The 12747-nt window shown below is 47.0% G+C and overlaps 1 protein-coding gene across 1 annotated transcript; it reads left to right on the forward strand.

Moving 5' to 3' along the window:
• Positions 1-945: 945 nt before the first annotated feature.
• Positions 946-12747, forward strand: LOC103531312 (small membrane A-kinase anchor protein). Its single transcript, XM_030453954.1, has 3 exons — positions 946-1031; positions 5249-5322; positions 9332-12747. Exon 3 carries the CDS (start codon positions 9500-9502, stop codon positions 9749-9751), a length of 252 nt encoding a protein of 83 aa, XP_030309814.1. The 5' UTR covers positions 946-1031; positions 5249-5322; positions 9332-9499; the 3' UTR covers positions 9752-12747.

Raw genomic sequence — 12747 nt, forward strand, 5'->3', positions numbered from 1 at the left:
GCCTGGGCCAGGGCTCAGCACCCTAGTTCTTCCTAATGCCCAACCTACTTTCTCTCCACAGCCTCTCCTGTTATATTTTAGAAAACCTACAAATGTACTGAGCAAACTACTTTCCTTTGCTCAGCTCCATTCAGGAAGCTTTCCCATGGGCTGCGGGGGCCTTTTTGGTTTTTTTAAAGCCGAGCTTTGGTGTCATTCATATTTTTTTCTGCTGTGCTGCCGTGGGGCAGGCTCAGCCGGGCGCTACATCCCTCAGGCAACCCCCTCCGTTTCCTTCCCCTCATCCTCACCGTGCCGGGGCGGTCTAACAGGAGGACCGAGTCCGATTCCCATTACCAGAACCTTTCCTGGAGTGACTCCACCCTTGGGCAGCGCTTCCCCACCTTTAAACGAAGGAGAAGCCGACGAGAGGCGATTTCCCTGGGCCGGGTGATTATTTCCTTTCCCCCTCCCTATTTTTATTATTATTATTATTCAATTCTCTTATTTATTTCAAATCCCAGGCCTTGCCGCGCCGGGTGGGAGGTGGAGGGGGTGGTTGCGGGGTGGGGTGGTTGTGGCCGCGGTGCCACTGAAGTGCGGGGTCCGTCCCCGTCCCCCCCCTCCTCTCACCCCGCATCCCCTGCAGAGGTGCAGCCCGAGCCCCCTCCCACAGCCCTGGGGAGCCTCTGCCCCCTCCCACAGCAGGAGCGTGGATGCGGGAGCGTGGATGCGGGAGCCGCTCCCGGTGTGAGGGAGGGGCCTGCGGGGGTCTGGGCAGGGCGGCTGCGCGGTTCCCCCCCATTATCCTATCCCCCCCTTCCCTTCCAAGTGTTGTCACCGTGGACTTTTGAGGATGTTTTGGCGTCCTTGTCGTTCCCGGGCAGGATTCGGGTGGAGGCAGCGTTGGTGGGACGAGGGCCCGGATCGTGCGGAGGAAGGAGCTGCCCCCCCGCCTCTCCAGGAGTCTCCGCCGCTCCATGGAGGGAAACGTGCGGGTGGCATCACGGCTCCGAGATGCTCCGAGCGCTGAACCCACCCCCACCATGCTGGTATGTCCGAGAGCGTTTTCTTATCTGTCTGAGGAGCTGCAAAGGGGTTCTGGGGACGGGCTGGGCGAGCCATGGGGCCAGCAGTGGCCGTGGGGCAGGACTGACCTTCAGCATCCTCAGGGTGTGCGGTGGGAGAGGTGCGAGGTGGGGTTTCTTAGGACAGGCGGTCGTGACGCCTCCACTCCTCCCATCATCTCCCCCCTGAGGGTGCTGGCAATAAAGCCCTCAAATCCGAGGTGCTGCTCCGGTTGGGTTGGGGATGTCTTGTGAAGTGTTGCCTAAAGCAGCAGGAGCAGTGCCGGGGTGGGAAGGGACACGGCGTGGCCACCTCTGTGAAGCTGCCAGACGAGTGGGTTTGGTGGCAGGAGGGTTTCTGGGCTGCTGCTGCTCTGCCCTGGGTGCCTTCCCCAAGGCAGCACTGGGGAGGTTTCTTAGATCCAGGCTGTAAAGTACAGGTTTAGTAGCTTCTGATCAGCCGTGGCAGAAATTGTAAAATATTTGGAAACATCTCATGCTTTCTCAGAGTTGAGGAAGCAGCAGTCCAGATAGGGTTTCTAAATATAGTCATTAAAAAAATTAAAAATGCAGGGATTTGTAGTATAGTCTTAAAGTGGTGTTTTCAACCAACACATTGGTTTTCTTCAGAACATGATGTTCTCCTCAGAAAATTCTTTCTTAGAAGTCACTTGGGTTTGTGTCACACGAAGGGTTGGGTAGAGCCTGGTGACACTCCTGGCTCTGGGGACACGTTGTTTTGGGGGGCAGGGAGGGGGTCCAGCAGTGCTGCAGGGGCACCTGGCTGCTCTGTGTGCTGGGTGTGAGGGTGGCAGCTCCTGGAGCAGCAGAAGGTGGTGCCTGAGGAGTGGTGAAATCAAAGAAAACAAATCCTGGGGGGGAGCCATGAGGCAGAGGGATTTTTAAGGCTGACATCGGTCTGCATTGCAATTCTGGGCAGCTTTTGTTGAGCTGGAGCATCAGGTGATTAACTCCTGGCTTGGCTGCCTTACTCCCCAGCTGATTTCTGCCAAGCACTGGTGACACGGCTGTGATTTTAAAACATGGGGAAGCTGTGGGGAAAAATAGGTCTTTGGTTGTATTCCCATTCCAGTTCCTAGTTTTACAGCTGTCTTCTGCACAGGAAGATTGAAGAACTGAATGGGGTTGTGTGCTGCTTTCCTTCTGCTCTCCTCTGGCTGATCTTGGGCAGCTCCTGGCCATCTCCTTCCCCCTGACTTTCATTTGTGCTGCTCCAGTGGGGCCTCTGGAAGAGCATCAGGAAGGAAACTGAGGTTCCTCATTTGTACCTTATGATCTGCAGCTCCATATGTTTGCAGCTGAGTCTTGTGACAGATACTACAACAGAACACGACCCTGTCAGACTGAGGTGCTGATCCACTGCTTTACCTGCTGCTGCTCATCAGTTCTCACTGGCAGGATCCCCAGGCTGGGCAGCAGCCAGCAAAAACAGGAGTTTTCCAGCTTGGAAAGATTTGTGCATCCCCATTTGTGCTCTGCAGCAGTCTGTCTTTGGGTGGCATCCGTTGGGGACAGTGCTATAACTTTATGAAGTGATATGCCTTTAAAAAAGGCTAGGTCCTAACTTTTAGCAGAAAATATAAGTAGCTTGATGTTTTCCTCTGTTCCAGGAGGTGGGCTGCAGCTCCACAGTTAACTTGGGATGAAAGTTTGGCTGTATATACAGGAACATACCAGATTTTCCTCTTGATCATTCAAAACAGTGTCAGAGCACTGTAACAAACCCAACAGGCAGCTTCATGTCAACCCAGCACTGTGCTTTGGGGACACCTAACAGCAGTGTGGGGCTCACTTGGCCTCTCTGACACCCTTTGGTGCTAAACCTCATGTTTTCCCCTGCTGTGGGGAAAGAGTCTGTGGGGGTCTAGTCCAGGCCCTAGATTTGCAGCTGACAGGCTAGGGGGAGGGAGGGGGCTTTGCTGGAAGGGTATTTCCATGGGCAAGGAAACAGCTGTATGTCTGATTTACAAACTTCATATCCATTCAGTGTGATTTGTCTCTGTTTGATGTCCTGTTCTGAGCATTATTTTGGTTTTGGGAACTCTTAGATAGTTTCAGCTCTGCTCCACAACCATTAGCTTTTCCTACCTCTGAACCAAGGCATTTGTCTGTAATTTCTGTTGTTGAGTTCCTTCAGTTTTGGCTTAACTCTCTGAAGATGGAGTTTTGGGAGGCTTTTGGGAAGCTCTGCATCTTCTTCATGCCCTGCAGCCTCGCTCTGAGGCCTCACCTGCTAAGGAAACTCCTCTGATCTGCTCTTACTCACCCAGAAAACAGGCTTTCACAGACATTGGAGACGTTTAGGGCAGCAAAACACCAGGCATTGAAAAATCACCTACTGTTAATATGCTGTACATCTTTTCTCCAAAATAGTAGGATTGCAGGGGGGTTGGAACTAGATGATCTCTAAGATCCCTTCCAACCCAAAACATTCTGTGAGTCTGTGATTCTTTGTACAGCTGCTGGGAAAAGCAGCAAGGTTAAATGGGAATTTTTCAGCATCTTCTTGCCTTCAGGCTTCTCTCTGAGCTGCATGCAGCTCTGGTAAATAAACCACTGTGCTGGAGGGAGGGAGGATTTCAGGACAGGCTGACTGAGTACAATTTTATTTTCATGAAATTAGCTACCAAGCACACCAAGTTCTTTACTTTTAACATGACTTTTTTCCCCCTAGATGAAAACTAACTTTGTGGCTGCTGAGAACTGTACCTACTGGCATTGCTTTTTTCTGGACTATTGATAGTTTCACCTAAAGGCTCCTTGCTGTACTTCACCTTTGCTTGCTACATCAGTTGTCCCCTTCCTGAAAAGCCTTTTAAAGTTAGAGGTGATGCCCCATTCTGAAAAGTGAGCCTCTTTGTTTCCACATTCAGTTCCAAACTGCCTTTGAAACCTGCAAAATTTTATCATTTCTGGCCTGGGAGGCAGTGGGAGGACTCAAGCCTTTCAAATTCCAGCGTGTACCTCAGACAGATATCCAGGAGACTTCCAGGGATGTGCTAATCCTGCCCAGCAGTTGTTTGTGGCTCCTGCATTCAGCCCTTCCCAGCCCCTGGCTCTTATCTCCTGATGGCAGCAAGCAGCAGAGAGGCAGAGGGCGGCCCTGGGAGGAATGAGGGCTTCAGTTTTGCTCTTGGTTGCAGAGTTGTTCCAGGGTATTTAGGTATTTCAGTCATGGCCTGAGGTAGCTGAAGCTTGTGCTTAAATGGAGATAAGTGCAGCTTTTTAAAACTTCCAGCTTTTAGGAGGAATCTTTGTTGCCAGTGCCAGCGCAGCGCATCCTGTGGTTGGGTTTGCAGAATGCTGGGTGTTAGGGGGAGGCAGAAATGAAAATTGGTGGCTTGAGGAGCCCCTGAGTCCTGCAGGGGTGGAGGAGATGCTGTGCTCCAAGGGAATGATTCAGCCCTCTGCCATTTATGTGCCTCTCCCCTCTTCAAATCTGCAGACTACCCAGAGGCATAGTATCACGTATCCTCCTGAGCAAAATCCCACCTTGTTAGGGAGAGGAAAGGCAGGCACAGGATGTTCTGGGCTGCTTTTTCTTTCCAGCATTACATATAAATATTTAACATGGTGTAATTGGCAGGTCTGGGTGCTGTTTGGTTTACCAAAGCTGAGCTGGCACCTCAGCTGGGTCACCTGCCTTTAGTTTGAATACCTTTGTTACAGAGAGTCCTGTCTATTGTTCCTGTGGTAATGACAGCACTGTGGTTATCTGCCTTTTGTCCCTGTGCACCTGGGTCATAAAGGTCCAGGTCTCAGCAGAAGCTCTGAGAAGCAGAAGGGAAAACAGGAGAGAACTGTTAATCTAGGCAGAAGATGAGGTACTCCAGATGCTGGTGTGTTTCCCTTGGTGTGTCCTTGCTGAAATCACCATTCTCTGGACTTTGCTGTGGAAGGAGGCTGGCATCCTGCACACTGCACAGGACCCACTTCCCTGAGCAGTGGCCCTACTGCATCCCCAGGATGAGGGGCAGGCTCCAAATGGCTGCAGGCTGCCATTTAATCTGATTTCTGAAGTGCTGTATCATCCTTTTACCTTTGACCAAAGGCAAGTACTGTGGGTGCACAAGCAAGCAGACTTCTGGAAGGCCAGCACTGCAGAGAGGCATCTAACTCTGATAATGTGTGATTCTGGTATTTCCTGAGTGCTGAGGATTGTTTATTGGCTCCCTTTGCAGAGTCCCAGGTGTGAAGCTCTCTGCACTGGCGTGGGGACAAGTCAGACAACGTGTTAAAAGCAGCCTCATTTTGGGTGAGTAGCACACTGAGATTCTCTTCTGGATACCAAGGGGAAAAAACTAGGAGACTCCCTGGCTGGAGGAAGGTTACAAGGAGTCATGTTCAAACCTAAAAGTTTGGAAAGTGAGGAGCCTGGGTCTGTCACAGGAGAAGTTACTGGCTGTGCTCAGTTGGGCACAGCTGCCCTAAGCTATTCTGCAAAATGTGACTTGTTTTCAATCCAGTGACTGCTAAAACACAGTCTGACAAAAAGAGATTCCAGGCAGTAAGGCTTTGAACTTCAAGGAGATTTTTTTTTCAAAGGTCTTATGAATGGAAACCATTTAAATGGTAGCAGGGAACTTACTTGCATGTGATAGCTTGAGAGGTGTAAGAGCAAAACTCTGGTTCTTATGCTTCATCACCATGAGGAGTATTCCAGAGAGGCAGGTGCCAGAGGGATAAGCAGTCTCTTGGCCAGGCTGGCAAAGTGTTTCCTGACAAGTTGTGTTCATTGTTTGTTTCCTTCACTGGTTAGAAATTAATTTGGCAGAAAAGGGCAGAAAACACTAAGCCAGCTTGGCCAAGAGACTTGCTCGGCCCTCTAATGCAAGGTGAGTTAAGATGCAAGGTACAGCTCCCTCAATACCTCCTCTCCCCTGGTACTACCAGAGGGCACACATGCAGTAAATAACCTCACAAGTGCCATGACACTGCAAGTTTTTTCATGGGAACTTCCAGTTCCAGGGATATGGAAGGGGACTGATTGTTTTCAGGAGTTAAAGGAGGTATTTAAAAGCATATGGACTGCATGTCCACTGAAACTGAGCACAACCAGGAACCTGTGTTTTCCAGGTGAATTAACTCAACATTTCACTTACTTTAAAATCACTCTCTAAAAAGAGGAGCTATGTTATGGTTTGCTGCTCTAGTTCCTAGCTGGCTGTGTAACACAGCAGGTTGCAGCTCCCTGACCTCTGCCCAGAGCTAAGCACAGCAGTTCAGGAACTGCATCTGCTGAGGTTTTGCCCTGAGCCTCCAACCATGCAGAGGTTTCTGAGCCACAACTGGCAGCAAATTAGAACTGGAAAGAAGCAGACCCCTGTCAAAACATTTTGGTTACTGTTACTGAAATGTCATGGAAGTAAAATGGAAGTAATTTTTTTTTTTTAATGTTAAAATCCCTTTCAGAACATCACACTCTGGAGATGAGCTAGGTGGAGAGGATTTAAAGAGCACTTTGCTGTATGTGTGCAAGCCATGGTTGTCAGAAAAACAGGAAAGTAGTCAGAAGGCTGAGGGCAGCTTCCTTTGCCATCATTTATGTCCCAAAAATTATTAACTTGAGTGGGCAAACTATAAAACTCACTGCAGCAACTTGGGAAGTACCATGCTCTGTAAATAATGAAATGAGCACAGTCAAGAATTCAAACTGGGGTCTGTAACTTTGTTTTTAAGCTCATCTAGTAATGACTTTGGAACAATTTAGTTGTCTTGCATGTCTTGCTATCCAGGAGTTTGATAGCCTGCCCCTCCCTCTGTGTAGGGCAGTCACAGAAACATCTGGTTTAGCCCAAAGGAAAGGGCAGAGGAAAGAAGATGGGGACAGAAGAAAGTCCTGCAGATAAAGATGCTGACTTAGGGAATTTCTCCTCTCATACTTTAGGAAATGTTTGTCCTCCCTCCACTCACATTCCCTCCTTCTTTCTGCTAGACACTGACTCATCTGCTGCTGTCCCCTAACAGGAGGGGAAATCTCCAGTTGTAGGACAAAAACATCTTGAAACTATTTGATAAAATCCCAAAACTGGCTAGCATTTAACAGACCTCCTTAAAAAAGCACCAAAAAAGGATAACCTATAAAAGAATATGTCTCCAAAAGTAGATAAAAAAAATCCAAATCTGAATAGTCATGAAATAAAAGTGTCAGGGATGAAAGTGATGAAATAAATGCCTGGGGACTCTGAGGCTTAAATATTCTGCAATATTCACAGTTCTGGCTAAGCCTAAGGAGGGCATGATATCTAATCCAAAGCTTCCAACTGTTCCCAGCAGCAGAATGAGAAGGGATTATTGGACAGCACTCCTGTGTACCTCTCAGGGAAGCTCCTGAAATACCTCAGCTGCAACTTCCAGGTATCAGCAGTGCTGGGTTCCAGATGCTGTTGGTGATTCCTTGCCACATTCAAGCTGTGTATTTGCCCAGAAGAGCAGTTCTTTTTATTAATGTTTTATTACTGGTAAATATTGAAATTAGGCATGCATAAGATATTGCTGTTTGGAAGGTTTGAATTATTTAGATGTCTGAATTGCTTTCAGGCATCTCCTTGGCCTCTGGTCTGTAACCATGTTCTGGAACCATTTTAGGTTTCATCAGTGAATGCAGGTGATAGACCTGGGCATCAAGTTCATGGGGTTTTTATAAAGCTCCATAGGAAAAAATGTGGTTTCTTGTGCAGTGAAGGAAATCCTTTCTTTTACTCAATTAATAACAAGTTATTACAATAGAAATCTCACTGATAGCTTAGCTCTGCTCTGTGCTGAGCACAAATGGTAGCAGCAGGGTTTATGTTACAGGCTTGGTACCTACACTGCCTACTCTGCAGTGTGTCACCACACACTACAGAAACTCTATGGGATTTTTTAAAGTGCCTTACAAACATTCTTCTAAAATGCTGAAATGTTCTGATCAGAAGCTACAGAAAATGTTTGGAAGCACTTGGTGGTTTCTGAAGCTCTTTAGGCCTGACTTCCTGCCAGGAACACCAACCACCACTTTGGAGTGCTGGCACTTCAGCCCATCAAACTGCTTTCTGAACAGGTAGTGATGTTTTTCTGAAGCATCAGAAAGAGGAGAGAAGGTTGTCACTGTGAACCTGGTTCTTACAAGTCAGCTGCTGGACTGGGGAAGTCCCATCCTACCTGCTGAGCACCATCTGCCTGCAAATGGGATTAATTTCCCCTGCAAATATTTGCCTGTGGTCAGGTTACTGGATTGGAGCCCCATTTCCCCCCAGTATATCCAGCAAGTAAGTAAGGCTTGATATCCTTGCCATGATTATGTTTTCAAAGGCTATTTACAAAAAAATCTTTAACTTTGGCTGACCTTAGTACAACGTCATCGGGTGAAGCTGCAGGGAACAGTTGGTTCCTGTGTAGCACAGTCTTTATTTTGGCTGGCAGTCTATTAACTCTGATAAGTGGGGAAGCTCATGCCAAGCAAGTCAGGCATATCTCCTTTGCTTCTGCTTTGTTTCTACGGAGGAACAGCTCTGTTGGACAGTAAACAGAAAAAACACATCTGAGAATTCGAGGCTGACCAATCCTGGTTCTTGAGGAGTCTGACAAAAAGGACCCCCTCAGGTGTTCAGTTCCTCACTCTCCTTTGGTTGAATGCTGCTCCAGCTCTGCCAGACCTGCAGCTGCTTTCCCTACCCTCCCCAGCCCCCTTTCCCCAGGGGAAAAATACAAAAGGCAGCTCTTGTTTCTCGTTTCTGCATGTTCAAGGCTCCTGCAACAGCAGCAGAATGACACTGAGAATTAGTGTCACTCCTGCCCAAAGGCTGCACAACAGCCCTGACACAAGGCTCTTGTTAGGTGCTGCTTCTGTGTGTGGGGCTGCTTTGGGGTTTATTGCTTTTTTCCTTTTTTTTTTTTTTAGCAGCAGTCACTGGAGTAAAACAGCATTTGTTTACAGATCTGGGGAACCAGAACTGCATTGTCATTCTGGAGGAAACAGATTATTATTTTTTTTTCCTAAGATCTTTACATTCCTGGATGGCTGACATTACACGCTGGGAATCACATTCAAAGGCAGCTTGAATTCAGGTCAAGCTTTGCCTTGCTTGTAGTGGGTGGATGTTACTGATAAAAACATTTAATGCACACCATGTGGAGATAGATTTCTTGAAGTTGCTTCTGCCAGGGTCTGAGTGAATTTAGCTTTCCTTTTGAGCTGGGTCTGAGTGAATTTAGCTTTCCTTTTGAGCTCACTGAGAATGCCACGCTACTTACTGCGCTTACATGAAACGCTGTTTTGACAGATTCCTTCAGAAGGAAAAGAAGCACAAAAGGAGACAATTCCTTCTTGGAATATAACTGGGACCACTGGCAAGCAGCAGCAGCAGCAACCCCGTGCATCCAGCCCTTTTTCCAGGTGTACCAAAAGATGCTGGTGAACTGAATTTGAGAGCTGCCTTTCCAAAGGTACCATGGGATGCTTCAAATCTAAGTATGCCTTCCCACACACCAGTGCTCTGCAGGATGAGGTTGTTGGGGAAGGATGCACTGGGGACAAGTCCTCACTGCTGGCAGGGGGGGATGGAAAAGGTCCCCCCAGCATTATAGTTCAAGACTACGCCGACCGTTTCTCCCGGGAGATCCTGGATCAGGCCCTGAAGCAGCTGGCAGTGACTGAAAGCAAATACAGTGACATCCCTTACATCGAGAGTGATGTGCCCTGAGCCCAGGGGCTGCCTGCACACTGTGTCCTGTCTGCTGAGCTCTGTGGTGCTGGGACTGCACATGAAGTAAAATCACCAGTGATTTAAGCATCGTGCCACCTGTGTGAGTGTGTTCGCAAGGAGATGCTGAAAAAAAAATTAATAATAATAATTGCCTTTTAATCTATATGGCTGAGAAAGCAATGGGATTACAGTAGGAGCTAAATCAAGTGTCACTTGTTAATCAGGAGTGTGTTGGTTGTATTCTGTCCTTGTGTGTGTTGAATGTCATCAGGAATTAAAGAAGAGGAGGAGAAGAATGTGGCTGCCCTGCACCTGCACGAGCGCTGCCAGGGAGGCCCCAGAGATGCTGAAGAATGAAGTGTGGGTTATTTTTACAGACCACATAAAAAATCAGGGGTCTGTTTGGAGGTGAAAAGAGAAGATCTCCCTGCACTTGGTAAAATTGTCCAGGTTTTGCTAGAGTGAAGCCAAGGCCTACAGGCAGCAAAGATAACTGCTGCCCCAGATTTTCCTTTGTTCCCTTGAGCTGACTAAACCAAAATAATTCCATCAGTGAGAAGCACTTCACAAAACCAGGCAGCATTCAGGGAACCAGGTAGATTATTTTACTATTTCAACCTCCGTTCCTAAGTGAACCAGTGAGAAACATGACACTGTTGTTAAGCAGTGCATTATAATTAACAGATGCTCTGGCTTCTGGAAATGCAAGGAGGTTATTCCTTAGCCTGGGGGAGCTGTGGCTGCATTAGACTTGGGCCACTGCATTTTCCTGCAGCTCCTGCAGGCTCAGTGCTACAGAAACCTGGAGCCTGAGCACTGAGTTAGTGAATAAGCCTTAGGCCCAAAGCTAAAGGGCTACATCCTGACCCATTTTATCCAGCTTGCACCCACACACTGCACCCTGCTCCTCCAGGGCTTGCAGTCTGCCCTGCCCTGCTCCTGCCTAGCATTTGAGGTGAATTAATTACAGGTATCTTAAGTGATGGCCCTGCAGATGCTGGGGCTTTTAGCACCTGTTTGTTCCTTTTTCTGTTAGTGGTGGTGTTGCTGTTTTCCTAAATCAAAGTGCTTTCCTTTTTTTTTTTTTTTTTTTAGTTTGTTTTATGGAAAGATGCTTTCCATACTGGCAAACACTGTTACTATTTTTAAAAGGTACACACAGTTCCAGGGCTGATACAAAGTGTGACTTTCCAAGCCATGGCAAGAAAGAGGACCATGCAAAGGGTTATTTTAAATGTTTTCTTAGACATAAGACAGTCTCGGAATTGAGCTGTTTTGCAAACTTTGTGACACAAACTCAGCTGAAATTCACCTGTATGGGTGGAGAAGTGGCTGTATGAGAGCATCAAAGGTGAAAAAAAACTTCTTTGTAACACAGCACAAGATTACCATTAATTCACACTGCCCAGACCCTTCTGTTGAGACTGTTCTCAGGCTTTTGCTGAAAAAGGGAAATGTTTATGTTGTAATGTCTTCTTTGAAGTAATGTAGTCTTCTTGAAGTCCTGTGGGACTAAGGTATTATGGCCATTTAAATTCTGCTGCTAAGAGTGATGTTCCTGGAAGTTGTAAAGTGTGTTAAACATCCACTCATACCCCCTGCATTTGCTCTGAAACCCTCCCATGCCAAGTATTAGGGTGAAGTAAAAAGCAAACCACTGATCAGATTGTTATATATTAATTTGGATATTGCTTAACCACAGTATTAAAGTATTCTTATTCCTAGGAGAGCTAAAATCAAGCTTTAGGACAAAAAAAAAAATGGTTTAAAAATGTGAACACTGCCTAAGACCCCCAGGCTATTTGCCAGCTAGGTGAACAGGACAGAAAAGAGGACTCACTCAAAGAGTTCTTTGAGGTGCATCTGCCTACAGGTACCTTGGTGGGTGCTGCAGTGCTCACTCTTGCAGTGTCTCAGGTCCTGCCTTTGGGTGCAGCCTTAAGCCTCTGGCACTCCTGGAGTCAGAACTGAGCTGTTTGAAAGCAGCTTCTCCTCTGGCAGGCTGCCTCTGCGTGGCCCAACAGCAGGCAGGAACAGAAAAATGACAGAAAACAGCCTCAGGTGAAATCCCAGCATCTGTACTGCTCCACACTTGGAATTCCCAAGGTTACCCAGGTATAATTAAACTCCTCTTTGGAGCCCTTCTGCAGGGGAGGGCTGCAGGAAGGAGGGAGCCACCCAGAGTGTGACAGCCACCCCCCCGTTGCCTGCTGCTGTCACTTACCTGCAGCCACAGAGCTGCTCTTCCCTCATTAAACCTTCAGCAGGGCCTGAAGTGTCCTTCCAGCTGCTTGATGCTGCTTGCTGTGGCACTGGCACTTCAGGAAAAGTGTGCAGCAAGTGGGAAGCAAAGGAGCTTGCAAACAAGCATGCAGACAGCTTCTCACCAGGAAAATAATCTCTTTGACAAGATGCTCTCCTTAATAAATAATGTACCTGCTCTTAAAAAAACCCAGACCCGTTCAATACTACAAAGTGGTGGCAGATCAAAGGAGGTCTCGTTCCAGAGTTCTGCTGGATTTTAAATAGGCACAATAGTAATACATAATAAAAAACATAAAGACTTCTTTACCTTTATCTGTTTACTTATCATGAGATTACTCTAAACTGGGCATTAGTCTGCTAAAACCCCTGCCAGTGGCTTTCCAGCTATGTGGCCACTAATTGTTTGTCTTGATTTTGTGGAATAAAGGCACTCCAGTATGGGACTGGCATGCTCTGCAAAACCATTTACTTCTATTTAGGAGTTAAAAATATGTTTGCTTTGTATTTTCTCCAGGAAATGTAAGTAATAGTCTGAGTGGGTACTGTGTGACTGACCTGATATCCTAATAATGGCTCAACACTATAATACTAACTTCAGCACTTTGTAAAACTGACATTTCTGGAGTGTGACACATCAGAATTCCCAAATAAAACATGCCACGATATATTTTTTACAATATTTTTTTGTGGAATATATTTTCTTCTGGACCAAAATAAAATTAAACTTA

The sequence above is a fragment of the Calypte anna genome, chromosome 7 (genome assembly GCF_003957555.1).
Source record: "Calypte anna isolate BGI_N300 chromosome 7, bCalAnn1_v1.p, whole genome shotgun sequence".
NCBI lineage: Eukaryota > Metazoa > Chordata > Aves > Apodiformes > Trochilidae > Calypte > Calypte anna.

What these genes read in the sequence shown, in the direction of transcription:
- LOC103531312 (XM_030453954.1), top strand. Translation starts at nt 9,500, where the DNA reads ATGGGATGCTTCAAATCTAAGTATGCCTTCCCACACACCAGTGCTCTG.